The sequence below is a fragment of the Phocoena sinus genome, chromosome 14 (genome assembly GCF_008692025.1).
Source record: "Phocoena sinus isolate mPhoSin1 chromosome 14, mPhoSin1.pri, whole genome shotgun sequence".
NCBI classification, from domain to species: Eukaryota; Metazoa; Chordata; class Mammalia; order Artiodactyla; family Phocoenidae; genus Phocoena; species Phocoena sinus.
In genome coordinates, this window is record NC_045776.1 from 74,660,433 (window position 1) to 74,682,406 (window position 21,974).

The 21,974-nt window shown below is 48.2% G+C and overlaps 1 protein-coding gene across 1 annotated transcript; it reads left to right on the plus strand.

Annotated features, from left to right (window-relative positions):
• The first annotated feature begins 271 nt into the window (after positions 1-271).
• Positions 272-21,073, plus strand: IQCD (IQ motif containing D). Its single transcript, XM_032602770.1, has 5 exons — positions 272-397; positions 13,420-14,241; positions 17,287-17,520; positions 19,205-19,276; positions 20,618-21,073. Exons 2-5 carry the CDS (start codon positions 13,513-13,515, stop codon positions 20,927-20,929), a joined length of 1,347 nt encoding a protein of 448 aa, XP_032458661.1. The 5' UTR covers positions 272-397; positions 13,420-13,512; the 3' UTR covers positions 20,930-21,073.
• Positions 21,074-21,974: the final 901 nt, after the last annotated feature.

The following is a 21,974-nucleotide window of genomic DNA, read 5'->3' on the forward strand; positions in this document are numbered from 1 at the left end:
GGCTACCTCAGCTGTTATGGTGAGCTCTGATTGGTCAAGTCTTACGTCCTTTCCCAGTTCTTGCCTGCTGCTAAAGCAGGACTCCCTGCCTCCCTCCTCGAGAAGGGGCGGAACGAATAAGCTCCGCCCCTTTCCCTTCCGTTTCTCCCCGCCTTACTCGGTCAGCCCAACCCAGAGGGAGGCCCGAGTCTTCCAATTGGTGGAGGGTTATAGAGACGGTGCTTCTGATTGGTAAGTCCTCAGGAGGTGGAACGAACTGAGCGGAATAAGGAATTTAATGGTGAAAAAGAAAGTCAATCAGACGCTGAGTCCCGCCTTCTGAGATTGGCCGGTAACCTAGCAACGCAGTCACCTCGGTGGTTACCACGGATAGAAAAACCTGAAGCCCTCGGAGCAGGTGAATGACTTTGTGGGGAAGGGCTGGGAATGATGAAGAGATGTTGAATGGGGTCTAGCCCTCAATCCTTTGGCTCTCTGAGGTATCAGTAGTCCCCCACCGTGAGCCCGTCCCCGACTCAGGATCCTGCTCTCCAGCCCCTGCCTCAGTTTGGACCTCCCTCTCAACCCCCTGCAAGGACTACTGAGCATCCTCTACTCTGCCCCTCCACTTGTCCACTTCCTCATCCGTAAAACGTGGATGATACTAGTCAAGTGGAGTCGCATCAAAGTTAACTACTTTCAAGTCAAACACAGGTGCTGGGAGTGAGAGTGTAGTTTATAAGTCCGCTACCATTCCACCCAACGGCCTATATATACATCCCAGGGTGAGCGTCCAATGAAAGTGAGTGTTTAAATCAGGTAATTTTGATTATACCAATTTTGGCCTTTTGTGCTAACTTTAGAACTTAACTCCCGTCCCCGTCCTTGAAATATGATTTCATTTACATACTTAAGACAAAGGGTTTGTTGTGAGGGTTAACTAAGGCAGAAAGTAGAATAGTGGTTGCCAGGGGCTGGGGGGAGGGGAAAACGGGGAGTTATTTAATAGGTACAGAGTTTCAGTTCGAGATGATGAAAAAGTTCTGGAGGAGGTGGATGGTGGTGACGGTTGCACATAGATGTGAATGTAACAATTTAATGCCACTGAATTTAAAATGGTTACAATGGTAAACTTTGTTATGTATATTTTACCACAATAATAATTTTTAAAAACAACTATAAAGCTGGACAAAACCATCTAGTGCTATGTTAGCACACTGAAAATCAACCGAAGTCATACAACAAACTGAGAATTTTTATTCGTAAAACCACCGAACTCCAGGTTTGTGCTATACTTACCTGAGACTGCTCTGATTTCCCCACCCCCAGTTCTATGGGCATAATAGTTCAACCAGGGTGGGTAGCCCCCTGAATACCAACAGCTTCACTGTTACTGTCTGATGGGGCTCACTTGGTTTGAAGGAGTACTGGCTAAAGTGGCAATCTTGGTGGGGAGAGAATAGGGGAGGCGGCAGCTCTTAGCAGTCCAAGGTTGTAATCCTATTTGGCACAAACAATGGAGTGAAAGCTTGGAGTTCCTGGGGAGTGAGGCAGCCGTAGGGGACCTGATGAGCTCTGTGTATGTCTTGGTTGACTAGAGGTTATGCGCATGTGTAGCAGAGACCAGAGCAGGCCCAAGCCACTTAATCCCTGGCCGTTGGAGCCTGTGTAGATGTGCTGAGTGCGTGCTGCACTTTCCATGGGAGAACAGAAGCCTTACTGGCTCAAAGTTTGAGCACAACCTCGCACTGACTTTTGGCTGAATATTAAACTATGTGGATACAGAGGGGACCCCTAGGAAGCCAGGTTTAAAAATAAAAATATGAAAAAACAATTAAGCAGAGACATCAGTAGCTGCACATTGTGGAGGAGACCGACTTGACAGATTTAGTCCAGGAAGTAAATTACCAAACACCCAAGCAAAACAAGAACAACAATCATTAGGGAGGAAAAAAATACCGAGTTGCTACAAAAAAAAAAATCTTCCCTCTAAAATTTCCAGTGTTCAATAAAAATTGTGAGACGTGTGTAAACGTACTCAGGAAAAAAAAGCAGTCAACAGAAAGTGTCTCTATGTGTCCCTAGATGTTGGCTTCATACAACAGACAAAGGCTTCAAAGAAGCTATTATAAATACGTTCAAAGAACTAAAGGAAGCCATGTTTAAATAATTTTTAAAATGTAGGATAACAATGACCCATCAACTAGAAAATATTTAGTATTCCAGAATAGACTGTGATAAATTAAGATGCACAATATAATCCCTAAGTCAGCCACTAAGAAAACAACTCAAAAAAAATTTTTTTAAATCAACAGAAGAATCAAAAGAGTAGACTAAAAATATTTATTTAACACAATAAAAGGCATTAACGAAATAACACAGGAACAAAACGTGAGATGAGATGATTAAAAAAACATAGGGAAATGGCAGATGTAAATCCAACTATCTGAATAATTTAATGTAAATTATTAAATGTAAATGGAAAAAACACTTTGATCAAAAGGCAGAGCTTGCCAGACTAGATTTAAAAAGTGAGACTGAACTATATGCCGCCTACAAGAGACTCACCTTAGATTCAAAGACACAAAGGAGTTGAAAGTAAAAAATTGGAATTCATGCAAAGAGTAAGCATGAGAGAGCCGGAGAGGCTGTATTGCTATCAGAAAAAATTGATTTTAAGACAAAAAATATTACTAGAACAAAGAGGGACATTTTATATTGATAGGAAGGTCAGAACATCAGGAAGATATAGCTAGACTGACCAAGAAAGTAAAAGACACAAATTACCAAAATCAGAACTGCAGAAACTTAAAGAATTATAAGGAATATTATAAACAACTTCATGCCAAAAAAAGACAACTTAGATAAAATGAGTGAATTCCTAGAAATACAAATTATTAAAATTGATCCAAGAATAAAGAGAAATTTTGAATAGACCTATAACAAGTAAACAGATTGAATTAGAAATAAATAGTCTTCAGGAGTTCCCTGGCGGTCCAGTGGTAAAGACTCAGCACTTTCACTGCCATGGGCCTGGGTTCGATTCCTGGTCTGGGAACCAAGATCCCACAAGCTGTGCGGCGTGGCCAAAAGAACCCAAATCTTCCCTCAAAGTAAAGCCCAGTGCTAGGTGTCTTCACTGGCGAATTCCAAATAGTTAAAGAAGAAAATAGTGGGGAAGTCAAGAGTGAGAAGGGGTAAGTTCTGAGGTCACTGTTCATGCCTTTTCTGAATATTATAAAGTTGTTAGTAGAAAGCAAAAACCTATCCCACAGTTCCCTTTCCCAGGCTTCACCCTCTACCAAGCCTTTTGATTGAAAGAAACAGTAACAGAGGCTGCAGAGTCAGTATCAATATCCTTGCCTCCAGGCTGGATAGGCTGCCCCAGGCATCCCAGCCAGACCTCTGCCCTGGCTCAGGGAGAGGCATCCCTTGGGAACACACTCCAGGCATGGTTAGATATAAATGCCAGAGCTTTAGCTTGGGATTTTCACTTGATTTACAGTAAAAAAAAAAAAAAAAAAAAAAAAAAAAATAGGGAATTCCCTGGCAGTTCAATGGTTAGAACTCCACACCTCCACACTTTCACTGCAGGGGACACGGGTTCAGTCCCTGGTCGGGGAACTAAGATCCTGCAAGCTGCATGGCTTGGCCAAAAAAAAAAAAATTGAATTAAAGGGGTGAGTCTTTCCTGCCTACTCAGTTGCTAAGTTCCCCACATGTACTTCCCTTTTTCCCTAGGAGAAAAGAGCTCTGGGCAATGAGGCTGATGCACTACGTGATTTATCCCTCACCATATAATCATCATCATCACCCCCCGTTGAAGAGAGCTTTTAACTCTCCAAAGGGCTTTCCTGTCTATTAAACCATCCCTTCTCCACTCAGCTCCCTTTTGATGTGGCTAAGACAGGTGTTGTGTCACCAGGTGCCAAGGAGATAAGGGACTTGCCTAGACTTATTCCAAGAGCCCCTGACAGGAGAGAGTCATGCACCCAGGGCTCCTAAGACCCAACTTGTGAATCTGATCTTGATCCTGTAACCGATGGTGGCTTTAGATGGTGCTGAGGTCGGCTCGTCAGACAGAGCTGGGCTAGGCTTGGGCATGCCTTCCTTTGAATCTGGATAGAGCACTGGACTTAGCATGGGGGAGGCCAGGAGTTTTACAGGGAAGCCAAGCTGCTGTGGTCTAGACCAGTGGTTCTCAACCAGGAGCACCCCACCCACACTCCACAGGGACATTTGGCAACGTCTAGAGATATTTCATCTCCAACTGATCAGAGCTAATGGTGGGAGAAGGGTGCTACTGGCATCAAGTGGGTGGAGGCCAGGAATGATGCTAAACATTCTACAAACACACAGGACAGCCTCCACAGGAGAGAATTATCTGACCCAAAATGTCAGCACACACCTTTTCCCTTCAGGCCCTAGTTAGTGGAACTGAAAGTAAAAGGGATTGAAAATCAAGACCATTTGAAATACAGAGCATCAGGGAAAAGTATCTCTTTGACCTTAGCTCTCAAATAATCGCAGCAGGTTATATCCTATGACCAATCAAATGCCTTCAATATGGGGGCTTTTGAACACAAGTTGTTTTTGTTTTCGTCTTTTTGGCTGCGTCGGGTCCTTGCTGCTGCGCACGTGCTTTCTCTAGTTGCGGCGAGCGGGGGCTGCTGTTTGTTGCGGTGCACGGCCTTCTCATTGCGTGGCTTCTCTTGTTGCGGAGCACGGGCTCTAGCCGCGTGGGCTTCAGTAGTTGTGGCACGCGGGCTCTAGAGCGCAGGCTCAGTAGTCGTGGCACACGGGATTAGTTTCTCCGCGGCATGTGGGGTCTTCCCGGACCAGGGATCAAACCCGTGTCTCCTGCACTGGCAGGTGGATTCCTAACCACTGCGTCACCAGGGAAACCCCTTTTTTTTTTTTTAACCACAAGCCAGACAAAGAAATATATTTTCCTCCTTGATCCAGCAGACGCCTCTTTAAATACAAAAGAATACTTACTACATGCAGTGCACTGTGATATTTTCTATTCTATTTCATTTATTTTTAATGCTAGTCTCAACAGGCAAATTGATTCCACCACTCACTAAAGGGTCATGGTATAAAAAAGACTCTCCCACAACGTGATCTGTCAGTCAGGAAAAGCCAGTGTTTTACATTTGCTAAGATTACAATTTAAATACATATATATATTTAAGTGGGGGAAGTTTATTTTAGAAGAATCTAAATTCACTGCTAAGAAATTCTTCCTTATGTCTGAAACAACCTAAGTGATACTATCCACAGTTGGATATAACCAGAAATAAACACATCGAAAACCACACTGCCAAAAGAGGAATTAAGGATTGTGATGGATTAATTTGTAAGGGGGAAGAGTCTGGAAAATGGTGAGCAGTTCAAGGGATCTCTGTCCTCCTCCATTACTAACTGAAAGTCATGAGTAATGCAGAAACCTGCAAAATTAAAAACAGAAATAGTAAAAAGGAGTAAAAAATGGATCCATGTTGGCTCTTTGTAAACCTTTCTGCACAAAAACAAATATATATCATATTTGGAAAAATACATGTTCTATTTTAAAAAGTATTCAAATGTTAATATTAAATTGTGTCATTTTGGAAGTCATCCTAAAATCTCAACATGACTGAGTCAGGACTTCATTTCACACTCACAACAGTTTTATCAAGCGTGGGTTCTGTTACTGTCCCCACATTACAGGCGAGGAAGCCGAAGATGCTTAGAGACGCTCATTGACTTGCCTAAAGCCACACAGCAAGGAAGTGTTGATCCCCTAGGATTGAACTTCAAGTTTGCCTGACATGGGAACCCACAAACTTAATCACTGGGCAGCAGGCTCATGTTTTCCCATTCAGCTTCAGAGATGAGAGTCCAGAGGTCAAGTGAATTTGCCCAGGGCTATAGCCGTGGCCAGTGGCCAGTAGAGAGTTGTTCATTATAATCAGCAGCTTAGAAATCTGTCCCTGGGAGCACATTCCCTCCCAACCTCAGTCACTATTCAGGGTCCTCTGTCGCCAAAGCACAGGATAACACTGGAGCCTGCGGCCACAGAGCCATCACCACCGATGCAATCCAGTCTGTTAATACCTCCGGTGTTCACTGCTTCAGCTCCAGCCCCGGAACCTTCTGCAAGCCAAATGTCATCCATGAAACATGGGTTCTCTAAAAGGACAAGATAGGATTGGGTAATACTTCAGAAGCGGTGATAGAGGGAATTCCCGGGAGGTCCAGTGGTTAAGACTCCACACTTCCACTGCAAGGGGTGCGGGTTTGATCCCTGGTCCCTGGTCGGGGACCTAAGATCCTGCATGCCGCACGGCGCAGCCAACAACAAAAATAAGTGGTGATAGGAGAAAAAATGCAACTAAACCATGAAAAAGAGAAAACAAAATATATTTAAATCTTTTACCTTAAAATTCCAAGCCCTGCGTCCAGGGATGGGAAACAACCCATATAGGCCAGATCTTGGCCCACCATTTTTACTATTGAAATGTGACACTATTTTCTGGTTCTAATTCAGGACAGAACATATTTCGTGAAATAACATTATCCTATGATGCCAACATCACCCTGTGAGGAAACAGGGCTGTTGTTGAAGCTGGGTTTGCCATCTCTCCATTTATTCAATAGTGCTTTCCTGAGCGCCTACTGTAGGATAGTTGCTTGGGAGATAGCAGTCTTCATCATGAACGTCCTGCCCTTTCCAGCCCCTCACCTTCCCCACTGTAGACCTGGAAGGCTCACATAAAGCCTAGAGCGTTCTGAAAAAAAGCTAGCTGGGTGGTTCACAGGCCAGTTGGATCTTCCTGAGGCTGAAAGGAAAAATGCTGCTGCTTCGAAGGCAAAACCTCTGCCCAGTAACCCAGCAGGTAGGTGGAGGAATCGGAACTAAGCGACCAAGAGTCCCTTAGCCATCAAGGACTCCTCTGAGTCATAAGCAGAACATCAGGATACAGGTGAAAGCACGGAGTGTAGGTCTTGAAGTCGTGGGGTGGGTGAGAATTGTGCCTCTCAGAGACATGGCAGAACCGTCAAAAGCACATGAAATCAGCTAAGCAAATTATAACATCCACAATGTGTTATCAAATTGATGGCCATAAAGTTCATAATATTCCTTTGTTATCATTTTAACATCCACGGGATCAGTAGTAATGGCCCCTCTTTCTTTCCTGGTATTAGTACCTTGTCTCTTCTCTCTTTTTCTTAGTGTGTCTTTAACATCTCCCTACCGCTTGCTAATCTTGCTTTTTTAGCAAGACAGAGATCTGGTCTCAGACCCATCCTTCCTGGGTCACAGTATCTAGCTGGAATGAAATAACACCAGGATGTAGACATTGTTATCTTCTGTTTCATGAAAGTGAAACATTTTCCAGTTATAGCAAGGTATAAAGTTTCCTTTTTAAGGAAAAGTACTTAAGGAGGAACATGAACATGTATTTAAAGAAAACAATTGAGTTGATAATAGTACAGCTTGGTCTAGAGATTTGGCAGAAATCACAAAGGTGGCATTCCAGCGAGAGAGATTTGGGCAACACTGAATTAGAACCAGCCATCATGAAGGCATCTTTCTTGCCCCATCAGTTCTGCTCCAACAATCCCCATGTCGTGATCAGTTACGAGGTATGTCTTGGTAATTCGCTGATAATAAAGTTCCAAAGTATGTGAATGAATGATTGACTCCAAAATATAAAAATCAATGAGAGGGCTTCCCCAGTGGTGCAGTGGTTGAGAGTCCGCCTGCCGATGCAGGGGACACGAGTTCGTGCCCCGGTCCGGGAAGATACCACATGCCGCCGAGCGGCTGGGCCCGTGAGCCATGGCCACTGAGCCTGTGTGTCCAGAGCCTGTGCTCCACAACGGGAGAGGCCACAAGGCCACAACAGTGAGAGGCCCGCGTACCGCAAAAAAAAAAAAAAATCAATGAGAGATGATTCAAAGCTTACCCTAAAATAATTTAATCCCTCTCCCTCCTTCACCCGCATTCTGATAAGCTTTTTTTTTTTTTTTTGCCACGTGGCTTGTGGGATCTTAGTTCCCCAACCAGGGATCGAACCCAGGCCCATGGCAGTGAAAGTGCCGAGTCTTAACCACTGAACCGCCAGAGAATTCCTGATAAGCTTTCTTAAGTGAGGAGAAAGCAATGGGGTGGCAGCTCTGTGCTGTGAACTGTGTCTAATCCCAGGTGTACCCATGGGAACGTGACACCGGGAGGAAGACTGTGAGGCACTAGAAAGAAAGGTGAATCAAGTCTAGCATTTATATTTATAAGTAGTATAATATAATATGAAGTAATGCAATATAATATAACGTATTATATTATATATGCACGTATAACAACAAATATGCATATCATGTTTGTAGTTGTTAAATAGATTGAATGCTATAGGAATCGAGCTGTGAACCCATCTCTTCTCTACGCCTCTACTTAACAGGACTCACTGAAACTGGACCAGCAAAGAATTAGTCTACAGATCATGATGCTAATTTTTCCACCATAGAAGCCAATCTTAAAATCCAGAGGCTAGACAGAATAGTGGTTATGGGATGCGGACTCCTAAGACAGACTGCCTGGGCTGAAATCCCAGCTCTGTGACTTACATGCTGTAAACTAGCAGAAACAGCTAACCTCCCTCTGCCTTCCTTTCCTCTTCTGGAAAATGGACATAATAAAAACACCAACCCCAGGAGGCTGTTGTGAAGATTAAAGGAGTTGATTTGTGTAAAGCATTTAGAACAGTGGTCAGTACATAGTAAGTTCTCAAGAGTTAGTTCGTTTTTTGTTTGTTTTTGTAATCACAGTCAGATGCATTTCCCCCAATTCCAGTTCCACCAGCTTTTTCTTGTTCACCCAAATGAGCTGTCAGGAACTGATGGGCGTCATCATAATCAAAGAAAACAAGTTTGCCCTTTAAAGCAAAGAGGTAATTTGGCTGAAAGCAAATTGGAAACATTTCCCATAACGTTGCATTTGCAGCCGCAATCTCTAAAGAATTTCAGAGTTTTGATTTATGCCTGAGAGCCTTGGGGGACCATGGGGAGAAGTGAGTTCATTAAACACTTGGTTCACATTCATTCTGTGGCCCATGGGGCAGAGATCCTTCATTCCCCGGGGAGGCTGAGGAAGCTCCATGGCTGTCTCTAAAATGTTATTTTCAGGAAAAGCCTTAAGGAACTCACGAGATTGATTGGGGAACAGGAAGCAGGTGGGAATCAAGGAGATGCAAGATAATGCCCTTCTGCCCCAGTCCTCAGCCCCCAGAGGCTTCTGGTTTGTTTTTTTTTTTAAATAAATTTATTTATTTATATTTTTGCCTGCATTGGGGGCTTCGTTGCTGCGTGCAGGCTTTCTCTAGTTGCGGCGAGAGAGGGCTACTCTTCATTGCAGTGCACAGGCTTCTCATTGCAGTGGCTTCTCTTGTTGTGGAGCATGGGCTCCCAGCGCATGGGCTTCAGTAGTTGCGGCATGTGGGCTCAGTAGTTGTGACTTGTGGGCTTAGTTGCTCCGTGGCATGTGGGATCTTCCCGGACCAGGGCTTGAACCTGTGTCCCCTGCATTGGCAGGCAGATTCTTAACCACTGCACCACCAGGGAAGCCCGAGGGATCCATCTTTCCTGGCCAAGGAACAAAGCCTCGTTAGCACCTGATCTGGGTTCCTTTCTTCCTGTTCTTTGTTACTTTAGGTGTTCCTTGGATTTCCTTACTCTTTGCCTTGCTGAACAGGTGTCTGTTGTGGCTTCATACCTCGCTTCCTCCTCCCTTGCATTCGTATCTCCATTCCCAAGGTCTTCCTGGAGCCCCCTAGATATTGTGTTGTCAGTTGCCTAGCATATTTTGTCCTTTGATCGCGAGCAACAGAAACTAACCCTGGCTAAGCAAAATGGTGAAGGAAAAGCTGAAGATCCAGCCCTCAGACAGGACGGCAGCCAAGGAAGTTCTGGGGATCTTGGTAGCAGAATCTTCAGGAACCCATCACTGGCATGAATCAGGTCCTGCCATTTCTCATCCATGAGTCACTCTTCAGGGTTCCTAGGAGGCAGAGACCAGGATTGTTTGATTGGCAGTCCCACCAAGACCACACACAGGGAGAGAGAGGGTGAGTTCCTCAAAGGAAAAGTGGGGTGCTGTCACCTGACGAAGAGCAAACAGGTCACGGGAAGGCCGAGACATCCTTGCCCACTGTCTACTCCAGTTATGGCAGCTGTAGCTCGATGAGTTTAAAACTGAAGTCTAGGGGCTTCCCTGGTGGCGCAGTGGTTGAGAGTCCGCCTGCCGATGCAGGGGACATGGGTTCGTGCCCCGGTCTGGGAAGATCCCACATGCCGCGGAGCGGCTGGGCCTGTGAGCCATGGCCGCTGAGCCTGCGCGTCCGGAGCCTCTGCTCCGCAACGGGAGAGAGACCACAACAGTGAGAGGCCCGCGTACCGCAAAAAAAAAAACAAAAAAAAAACGGAAGTCTCTGTCCTCCCTTCTAAACTTCCTCTCCCAATTTCCCTAGATTCTCAAGGGCCCCACCATTCTCTCCCATCCCCACCCAAGCTCAAAACTGTCCTTCATTCATCAAAACGTTTCTCACGTCCACAGACAGAGTATGAAAATTGAAATGGCCCAGGTAACCTGTAGTGGTGGCAACAGATCTCTCCCCAAGGTGAATATCAGTCTTTTTCAGTGCTGGGAATTCAGTAGTCATGAAAATTGATAAAGCCTCTACCTTCTTTGGAGCTTACTTTTTAGAGGAGGGGAAAGACAGACAATAAATAAAGAGGTCCATGGAGAGATGTCATATGGTGAAAATTAACCTCTGGAAAAAGTAAACAGGATAAGGGGACTGGGAGGGTGGGGGAGAAGGAGAGGGTTTATATTTTACATCGGGTGTCAGTAAAGCACTCACTATGACACTAATATTTGAGCCGAGAAGAAGTGAAGAAACACGGTCTGCAGATATGTAGAGGAGTATTCCAGACAGGAGGGACAGCAAGTGCAAAGTCCCTGTCTGAAGTTGGATCATATCTGACACGATCAAGGAACAACAGCAACAAAAAAAGGTCAACTTGAGTGCATAAGAAAGTGAGTGGTAGCACTAGCCAGATTATGCAGGGTTTTATAGGTAATTGTAAGAACTTTGGCTTTTATTCTGAGTAGATGGGAAGCCATTGTAGCCATGGTGTGCTGGTAAATGTTTAACAACCAGTCTGGTGGAGAGGCAGTGCTGATTTGTAGGATTTGTCAATTTCCATGATGTAAATACTCCCACCATGGCTGATTTCAAGCTACCAATGATTTAAGAACCAACTCACAAATATCCTGAAAATTTAGCAATCAGCTCTTGTGAGCTGGGTTTTGAGTGGAGGAGTGAAAAGATCTGACATTTTAAAAGGTTCCCTTTGGCTGCTGTGATGAGAAGAGACTGTGGGGCAGGAGGGTGGAAGTAGGGTGAACAGTGAAGAGGTTATCACAGTCATCTGGGTCAAGGATGATGGACACTTGGAAGGTCCAGTGGCTCAGTGACATCAGGGACAGCATTCCAACAATTCTCTTAATTTTTCCTTCTCATTCACAAAGTGGCTGCCATTGCTCCAGCATTAAGCCCAAGTTCAGGGAATGGACGTGAAGCCAACAATGTCTGTCTTTTGTGTCAGGAAGGTATAAGTTTTCATGGAAACCCCTAGAAAACTTATCCTTCTATTTCGTTGGATTTCATTGGTTTGAACTGTGTTTATAACCACTGCTAACTCTAAAGGAATCTGAGAAGGTGGGCAGTATTTCCAGCCTCTATAGTACTGGCAAACAAGAGGGAATTGGAGTTGGGGGGGTGTGCCTGCCACAAAGACGCATGGCCTTATGGGAACCTATAAAAAGAATCTGACCCAACCTGGAAGTCCAGGAAAGGCTTCGCTGAAGAAGTGAGACACTTGAATGAGATCTAAGTATAAGGAATTAACTTAGCAAGGAGGAGAGAGAAGAGTGTTTCAGGAAGAAGAAATAGCATGTGCAAAGGCCCGGGTGGAAGGTTTACAATATCCCACCTGATCTGCCTGCCAACAGCCCTTCCTCTATAAGTCACCCATTACAACAGATCTTTCTCAAAGTCTAATTTTATCCTGTTACACTTTTCCTGAAATCAAAATGGATCCCAGCTTCCTACAAGATAAACTGCAAAGCCCCCACTCTGGTGTTGATGGCTGGTCATAATACCATCTATTCTATGAATACAACTTTATCCCCTTCCTTCTGTAGTTGTTGAACCCTCGTGTGTGCATGTTTCATATCTCAAAGTAGTAAACAGGATAAGGGGACTGGGAGGGTGGGGGAGAAGGAGAGGGTTTATATTTTACATCGGGAGCCCCTAAAGCACTCACTATGACAGTAATATTTGAGCTGAGAAGAAGTGAAGGTAAACTCTGGGAGGACAGGAACTATACCTTGCATCTTTTTTATAACCCCAGGGGCTCAATAAATACCTGAATAGATGACTACAGGGATGATCTTTTTTTTTTTTTTGCGGTACGCAGGCCTCTCAGTGTTGTGGCCTCTCCCGTTGCGGAGCACAGGCTCCGGACGCGCAGGCTCAGCGGCCATGGCTCACGGGCCCAGCCACTCCGCGGCATGTGGGATCTTCCCGGACCGGGGCACGAATCCGTGTCCCCTGCATCGGCAGGCGGACTCTCAACCACTGCGCCACCAGGGAAGACCTCCACCCCGATTTTTTTAATCCGTTTTTAAAAGCCAATGCAAATGCGCTGTGCTGGTCCTCATGCTGTTCACTCTCAGCACCATTGCTTGTCCCTCTTCTGCTCTGTCTCCAGCTGCTGACCCCTGCAGGCTGCATTGCCCAGGCTCCCTTGTCGCTGGTTTCCCACTGGATTTGGTCAGTGGGAGGTGCTGGTGTTAGATTGGAAGGCTGGACAAAGGGAGAAACCAGATTTCTCCTCTTCTCTCTGCTTTGGGCTGCATTTCCGGCAGTGGCCACAGCTCCACTGGGGCTATAGTGACTCCTGGACAGGAAATGGCTGTGGCTCCAGCTTCCCCTGGGTGGCCCTGATTCCCAAACCCACTGCTTCCTCCTCCTTCGTGGTTTCCTGCCATTGACAATCGCTGGGTGGCTTTCCCTTCCCCTGATTGGCCTCTCAATTCTTCCATCACCCACGTAACTGGTTGCTGTGTTTGAATACCTAGAATGATGTCTGTATTCCTAGTTGGTCCCTGCCTGACACATGTGCCTGAGACCCAGCTCCACACATGGTCCCTTACCCTTGGGGCCCTGAGCACTGTTACAAAGCTAAACGCGGCTTTCCTTGAGAGGTTCTGTGTAAAGGCTGCAGAGCACCTAAGACAAACTCTCCACGTCCACAGCTTACGGCTGCTGTGGCCACACCAGCCATCCCGAAGTCAGCCTGACTCTGCTGACTACCTACTCCTTCCTTTTTCAGGGTTGCCAGAGACAATAAAAGCAGGAAGCCCAGATAGTCTACCAAAGTCTCAATCTCTCAGGGCGTACAAAGGCGAAGAAGACCGCTCATAAAATGGCTTTGGACGTCCTTGCCGTGGCCCCTCTCTACCAAGACCCTGACGTCAACAGAGTAAGGCTGATAGCACAGACAACCAAAAACTCCACCACCCGGCCAAAACCCTTGCCTCCTACCGAGACCAAACTCACCACCATCGAGACCAAGAGGATCATGTCCGTCCTGGACGAGACCATTCACAAGGTGGAGTTGGTGACCCTGCTGTCATACGTGGCATCCAGTTCCAAGAATTCGGAGGGGATGCTGGGGGAGGACATCATGAAAGCAGTGAGAGAGCACCAGGACCTTTGCCAGATCCTCCTGGATCGCGTCAGTTACCTGCAGGAGGAAGAAAGGCAGTTGCAGGAGGAAGAAGAGTTCGAGGATGAACCGTGGTTCCAAGACCGTGTCCTCTCCATAGAGGTGCAGAAATCCCACCTCCCACCCCTTATGCAGCAGATCAAAGGATCCACCAAGAACATCGTGAGACTCCTGCTCGGTAACCCCCAGGCTGCCAGTCTGTTGCAGGTGCAGACCCTGGGCAGAAGTGCGGAAGCCCAGAGTTTTATTGATAGCCTGGTAGAACTCCGAGGTTTCCTGTTTGAGAAGCTACTCACTAGTCCCATGGAAGCCAGAGACAAGACTCAGTTCATCCAGGACATCACCAGACGAAATCAGAGGAACCAAGAAATCATCGATACTCTGGAAAATGAATTGGCAGCCTGCGTGAGGAACAGGGATGCAGAGGTATCACTGCACAGCATTGGTCAGGTTATAGAAGGAGCCCCAGGGAGGAGCCCAAATCTTTTGGCAGTTGGGTTTTTTCCTCCGTGATTTAAATAGCTGTTTTCATTCATTTACTCCATAAGTATTGTTTTGAGCACTTACCAGGTGCCAGGTCTTATAAATGATGAGTCCACATGGTCCCAGCCTCATGGAGTTCATGATAGGGAAGGTAGGTCTTAAAGAGCTGATTTAATTACAGTTTTGAGAAGTACAAGGAAGGGTAAGTATAGGGTGCTATAAGAGAGTGTTATAGGAGACCTGAACTTGGAACTCAGGGACGTTGAAGCCAAGACATGGAGAACGAGAGGGAGTGAACCAGGCGAGTGAGGTAGAGAGAGACCTTCCAGGCCAAGGCTGGGTAGTAAATACTTAATTTAAGGCTTTGCTCGCAGATTACACAGGGCCTTTGAGGCCTAATCGAGGAATGTGGTCTGTGTCCTGAGGGTAAGGGGCAGGTAGGAGGGGTGGAAGCTCTAGAAGAATTTTTAAGAGGGGAAAGGATAACATGATCCCAACCTAACAAGACACATACTACGTGTTATTCTTCTTTTGCGGAGCACAGGCTCCGGACGCGCAGGCTCAGCGGCCATGGCTCACGGGCCCAGCCGCTCCGCGGCATGTGGGATCTTCCCGGACCGGGGCACAAACCCGTGTCCCCTGCATCGACAGGTGGACTCTCAACCACTGCGCCACCAGGGAAGCCCCTATGTGTTATTCTTTACACACATTTTCGCACTAACAGCTAGCAAAGTCCCTGGGAAGTGGCGTATGAGTATAGGTTTGGCTGCTAAATCAGAGACCCCAAATAATAGTGGCTTAGTCAAGCTGGTGATGTATTTCTGTTTAACAGAGAGCTGGCATGGAAGCTCTGCTTCGTAAACTCTTCAGGGGCCCAGGTTCCTTGCTGCTGGCTTCTCTGCTGTCCCCCACATGGGACTTCTAACTATGGACCCAGAAGGCTGCTCCAGCTTTCCACCGTCATGTCACCACTGGTCCAGCCAGCAGGAAGGAGGAAAGGGGAGGAGGGGACTTTGTCCTACCCTTTTGGGACATCACCTAGAAGCAGCATTCATATAGTTCTTAGCTACACCCAGTGCTAGAGATGCTGGGAAAGTGGTCTGTAGCTGGGGCCACCTTCCCAGTGAAACATCCTGCTCTACAGCCTTTCTGGGGAGAACAGGCCCTGGGGGACAGCTAGCCAGCACTGTCACATTTTCATCGCCCTGTGATAGATGAGAGATCAAGGCCACCCTCCCTCCCTGATGTACTAGCTCGGGGGGTCCCCCCTTCCTTATGTTCTCTCCGACTTTGTCCTGTACAGCATTCATCAGGGTTTGTTGATGACTGTGTGATGATTTGATGATATGATTGGGGTCTGGCTCCCCCACAAGAGAACAGGGACCTTGTCTCTCTTGGCCCTCCACTGGGTCCCTAGTGGGCCTGGCACAAAAAGGGGGACAAGGTAATTATCTGCTGAGTAGAGAGATAACAGGCTCCTGGGTGCTCAGGGGAGACCACTCATAGGTTGGAGGGGTGTCACCTAGGGAAAGGAAGAGGACTTCCAAGTGGCTTTGCTGGTCTCATTCAGGTAGTGGAAACAGCTTGGGGCTGCCAAGTTGGACAGATCTGGGGTCAAATTCCATTTCTGCCAGGTGGGCAGATTTCATCAGGTCACTGGATCTCAGTGTAAAATGAGAGGATGACACCAATAAGGCATGTTGAGGGGTCCACAAGAAAAGCTCTGACTGCGAATACTAATGCCTGCTTCAAACCCAACCCCTGAAGGCTGAAGACTTGCCCACAGGACAGGCTTGCCTCAAACCCCTCCCCACCCCGCCTCCCACTCCCTGAGTACAGGAAGTGAGCTCAGACCCGCTGCGGCCCTGCTGCCAGCTGCCCCCAGCCCGAGGCTGCTGGCCTGAGCCAGCCACAGCACCGGTGTGTTCAGAGGGACACCCTAGCGCTTGTGATCAGCCTTTGGAGTTCATTTATGAAACAGCGGTGCCCCCCAACCCCAATTCCTGTTTTATTTTACTTTATTTTATTTTTATTTATTTATTTTTAACATCTTTGTTGGAGTATAACTGCTTTACACTGGTGTGTTAGTTTCTTCTTTATAACACAGTGAATCAGTTATACATATACATATATCCCCATATCTCCTCCTGCTTGCATCTCCCTCCCACCCTCCCTATCCCACCCCTCTAGGTGGTCACTAACAAACCACCAAGCTGATCTCCCTGTGCTATGCGGCTGCTTCCCACTAGCTATCTATCTTACGTTTGGTAGTGTACATATGTCCATGCCACTCTCTCACTTCGTCCCAGCTTACCCTTCCCCCTCCCCGTGTCCTCAAGTCCATTCTCTATGTCTGTGTCTTTTTTCCTGTCTTGCACCTAGGTTCCTCAGAACCTTTTTTTTTTTTTTTTTAGATTCCATATATATGTGTTAGCATACGGTAATTGTTTTTCTCTTTCTGACTTACTTCACTCTGCATGACGGACTCTAGGTCCATCCACCTCACTACAACCAATTCCTGCTTTAGTACCGACTGAGGGTCAGGAGCCAAGCCAGGCCCTCAAGGGGAGAGTGGGGGGAGGGGCGGCAATCCCTGCTGCATGTGTTTATCTCACACTTTCATGCATCGCGCCAAGTGTCCCTGGCAACTAGGCACTCCCCTGCTGTGCCCCGGCAGGAGCGTCGCGCTGTCGCAGACCTCTCCTCCTGTGACCCCGCTCAGGCGCGCCTGTACACTTCGCTCACGCCGGGAAACAGAGGACGGTGGCCAGACAGCCTGTCTGGATCAGACAGACCCGGCTTCAAATTCCATCTCAGCTGCACAACCCCAGACAGACTCAACGCCCCCGAGCCTCAATTTCCCGGTCTCTAGGCGGGCTGTCCCCGTCCTCCTGGGCCAGGGCTGGGATTTGGTGGCTCACGCCAGCCTCTCCAGTGATGGCTCATGATCGCGGAGGTATCCTGGAGCCTCTTTTCTTCCTGGCCCAGGTGGAGAAGGAGAACTTCGTGATCCAAGAACTGAAAAACCACCTGCACCAGCTGCCCAAGCTCTCAGAGAACAGCCTCCTTCGCACCAAGCAGGAGGCCAAGAAGCAGCAGAAGGCGGACTTCCGGGCCTCGCAGGCCCGGGTGGCCAAGACCCAGCAGGAGATCCTGCTGCTGCAGGCCCAGTTCAACAGCCTGGTCGTGGAGAACTGGGAGGCAGAGCAGGCGCTGAGGAAGGTGCCCCGGGGAAGCGGGGCGGTGGGGGCAATGGGGCCACTGGGGCAGGGGAGGAGGTGAAGGGAGGGCCAGGCGCAGGGCTTGGGGTGGGGGGCAGGGCTGCTCCAGCCGCCCGGGGCGCAGCTCCCTGGGGAGAAGGGTGCAGGGAAGCCCAGGATGGACGCAGTATCCCTCGGGAGGCGGGAGGGAGCAGCACACAGGCCAGGGGCTGGGGGCAGAGAGATCAGGTCCTGCTGCAGGCCAGCTCTGTGACCTTGGGCAAGTTCCTGAACTCCTCTGGGCCCCACAAGGAGGATGATACCCACCTGTCCTGCAAAGGAAATGAAGGCGCACAGAAACCTCTGGCAAATCTCTTAACTCCCTCCGAGCCTTAGTTTTCATATTTTTGAAGTGAAAGTGATTGAATAGGCCTTAATGAGCTGCTATGAGAATTAGATGGGATGATGGGTAGGCAGCTGGTAGCACCTAGTAGGTGCTCAATAAATATCCTTTTTTCATCTGCCTTCTCCATCGTCTCAGCCAGGACCCAGGCCCAGCATGCACCCAGTTTGCTTCCGAATCCCTTTCCTCACAAAGGACACCCTTTCTAACACTTGTTCTCAGATTGTTTTTGTTTCACTACACTTTCGAGCATCTAATGGAAGCACCGGGCCTCTCCCCCATGAAAAGGCACAGAAGCACATACCCATGGTGGGGGGCAATTCTTGGGTCACAGGCTCCCTGAAGCCAGCCCATCCGTGGTGCCCAAGTTACGAACTCTTGCACTGTAGGACTAAGGAGCTGATTTTTTTCTTTTTAATTGAGGTGAAATTCACATAACATAAAATATAACCGTTTAAACTTATTCAGTGGCACTTAGTATATTCACAATGTCGGACAACCACAACCTTTATCTAGTTCCAAGATATTTTCATCACCTCCAGATAAAACCCTGTACTCATTAAGTAGCTTCTCCACCCCCCTCCCCCCAGTCCCTGGCAACCACTCATCTACTTTTTGTCTCTATGGATTTGCCTATTCTGGACTCTTCACGTAAATGGAATCATACAGTATGTCGTCTTTCGTGTCTGGCTTCTTTCACTTAGCCTTGCACTTTCAAGGTTCATCCACGTAGCACTTACCGATACTTCACTCCTTTTTATGGCAGAATAGCATTCCACTGTATGGACAGGAGCTGACCTTTTAAAAACAAAATTAGATCACGTTCCTCCACCGTATCTAAATCCACCCAACAGCTTCCACTCTCCCTTACGTTAGAAACCAAACTCCTTCCACTGCTGACACTCCCTCTGTGACACAGCTTCTTACTCTGAGCTAAATGGGACCATTCTCCTCCCCGGCCACGCCATTCCAGCCACACTGGCTCAGTTCCTACCCTTTAAACATCACCAGCTTGTTCCCACCGCAGGGCCTTTGCACCTGCTGCTCCCTCTGCCTACAGTGTTCTGGAGCTGGACTGCTGGCTTCAAATCCAAGCTCTACCACCCATCAGCTCTGTAATCTTGGGCCAAGTGAGTTAGCACATCTGATCCTCTGTGTCCTTGCCTGTGAAATGGAGAACATACCTTGTGATGTGGATTCAGGAGGCGAGGCATGAGGCAGGGCCTGCTGATGCAGAGTAGGCTGAGTGCCTTTTATTGTTAATATTAGTCCATCACACAATGACTAATTGAATTTGTTTTAGAAAAAATATAAAGTGGAAACGGAAATTGAGAACTGGATCCAGAAATACGATTTGGAGATGAGTGAAAAGCAGGTATCTGTCTGCCTAAGTCTCTCTCAAGTGTGTTTCCCAAGATCCTCTAGGAATGGGGGTGAGGGGTGGAGAAGAGAAGCCCTAGTATGGTCCATGGTCTATGCCAAGTTCTGGGCCTCTCCAGAGTGGCTTCCCTGCCCCTTCCTTAGGCTCAAGGGTTTGTCTAGCCTGGGGCAGTGAGGGGAGTGGTGGGAAAGGAAGGAGCCAGAAGCTGCGAGCCACTAAGATGTGGTTGACACCAGGCCCGAAGATCCTGGCTCCATCTACTGTCAATATCCCAGACTCCCTGTTCCCTCCTGCTCAGCTCCTGCTAGCAGCCCCCTAAGCCGGGACTCATCCCCACGGGATTCAAGCGTTCACCTCCACCACTTCACTCAGTCACTCAGGAACTTTCTACCGAGTGCTTAGATGTGCCCAGTGCTGGGCTCCAGCGGTCAAGAAAGTCCCCATTGTTATCTGGAGGGTCTACTCTAGTGGCACTTACTCGCTGTGTGACCCTAAGCAAGGGACTTGACCTTTCTGAGCCCATTTCTGCATGTGATCACAGTAACACCCACGCTGGAACCATGGTGGGGATTTAACGAGTCACCGTTGTCACAGGTGCTTGTACAGCACAGGATCTGGCCTGGAGGAGGTGCTCAGGGAATAGTAGCCTAAAAACGGGGTGCCCTTAAGCCTCCACCCAGCTCTGTGATAACATCGGTGGCCCACAGCCCCGACTTTGGGGCGGGGAGGCCTGGTGAGCGCTGGAAGTGACATAAGCCTCTGTGTGGTCAACATCAGGTGTGCTGTCTGATCCTGAGTGCTCTATGAAGGGGGAGGCTGTGCTCTTGTTTCTCTGTTCCCAATGAGGGTGGTGGGTGAATGATGGCAGAGACCGAGTCCACTTAGCTCTGTGTCCTCTGGAAGTACTTTTCTTCTGGTAGATGCCTGGTGGGAGCGGGGGGGATGGACGTTGCATCCATCCTGTCATTTAAACCTGGAAATAGCTCCCACCCCTGCTCCTGGGTTTGGAATTGTCCCCATGTTTCAGATGAGGAAAAATGACGGCTTGAAAGGTGAAGCCCCTCGAGATGTGGCTGAGCTGGGATTGGAAGCCCAGCCTGCCCAGCCCACGAGCCGTGTTCTTTCCTCCTTCCTGACCTATTTCAGCTGGGTCCCACCGCAAACTCAGATGGACCGCATCAGCTCTCCCATTCTCATCTGGGCCTCAGATGCAGAAAGGCTTAGCATAGGCGGTATTGCTGGGGGCGGAAGCGCCTTCAGGAAGGGTGGGAACAGAAGAGGGTGGCAGGCGGTGCTCTGTGCCTGGAGACCCCTACCCCCTGCCTGTCACCCCAGGATGAGTACGAGGAGTTGGATGTCATCCACAAAGAGGAGAAGCTGCAGCTGGAGGAGCTGAAGAGACGGCATGACGTGCTGGTGGAAGAGTTCTCCCAGATCCAGGCCGAGCAGGAGATCAAGGCCAAGAAGAGGCTGGAAGCCGAGCAGGAGATGGTGCACATGGTGCGGGCTGCCATGCTCATCCAGGCCCTGTGGAGGGGCTACCTGGTCCGCTCCATGCTCAGGTCCAAGAAGAGGAAGCGGAGCAAGAGCAGAGTGAAGGAGAAGGGCAAGGGCAAGGGCAAGGGCAAGGGCAAGGGCAAGAAATGAGTCCCTCCCCACAGCCTGCCCAGACCCCTGCCCTCACCAAGATCTTACCTCTCACTCGAGAGCTGGCCTGGAAGCCCCTGGGATGTGGAGCCCTGCGATTCATGGCTTTAACACTTTTTCAAAATTAAAAACCCTTTTAAACCACAGCCTACAAATAAACTTCACTTTACCCAGGGCCATTGGGTGCGTGTCCATGCTGCAGGTGCCGTTTCCACGAGGGGAACACACAGGCTGGGTGTCAGCACGTAACCATTCCTTCCTTTAGCCTCGGTGGGAAGCCAGACCTTGGGCTGCATCTCCCTCGGTCCCAGCCCAGAAGCTGCCATGACTGCGATGGACACATCACCCACCAGGACAGTTGGGTGTGGGTCACAGCTGCCCACAGGGGAGGGCGGGGCAGGCAGAGAACTCCAGGAGGAAGAGGGAGGGTTTCAGGCTGCACTCTGCCCCTGCTCTGGATATCAATTTGCCCACAACTTCTCCCTGGTTTAGCACCGTGAAAGCTCAGGGGTCCTGAGGTCATAAACCAGCAACCTCACATTAGCCTTATTCGGTGTCCAGGTAGTTGAAGAATATATTTTTTAATTCACTACTGGCGCTTTTTTTTTTTTTGTCTTTATTGAATTTGTTATAATACTGCTTCTGTTTTATGTTTTGGTTCTTTGGCCGTGAGGCATGTGGGATCTTAGCTCCCTGGCTAGGGATCCAACCCGCACTCCCTGCACTGGAAGGCAAAGTCTTAACCACTGGACCACCAGGGAAATCCCCACTGCCGGCATTTAAAAAATCAGAGGCTACTGCTTAAAAATGCCTTTTCTGGAAAAATCTCATCATCCAGATAGCCCGGGCCTGCGTGTCTTCTAAAGGTGAGGAGCGCCCCCTTTGGGTGGCAGACAGGTTGTCCCAGTCGCCACCACTCCCAACTGTCTTCTAGCCATCATGGCCTCAGCGTCAGTCACCCCTTATCATCATACTTGGGCGGTTGCTTCCCTTTTTTAGTACAGTTTGGAGGAAAGAGGTATTTGTGGCCAATGTCTACTAAAAC

Coding starts and splice junctions, on each gene's coding strand:
- IQCD (XM_032602770.1), top strand. CDS start 13,513: ATGGCTTTGGACGTCCTTGCCGTGGCCCCTCTCTACCAAGACCCTGAC. Junction 17,521..19,204: donor CAGAGCAGGCGCTGAGGAAG/GTGCCCCGGGGA, acceptor AATTTGTTTTAG/AAAAAATATAAAGTGGAAAC. Junction 19,277..20,617: donor TGGAGATGAGTGAAAAGCAG/GTATCTGTCTGC, acceptor CTGTCACCCCAG/GATGAGTACGAGGAGTTGGA.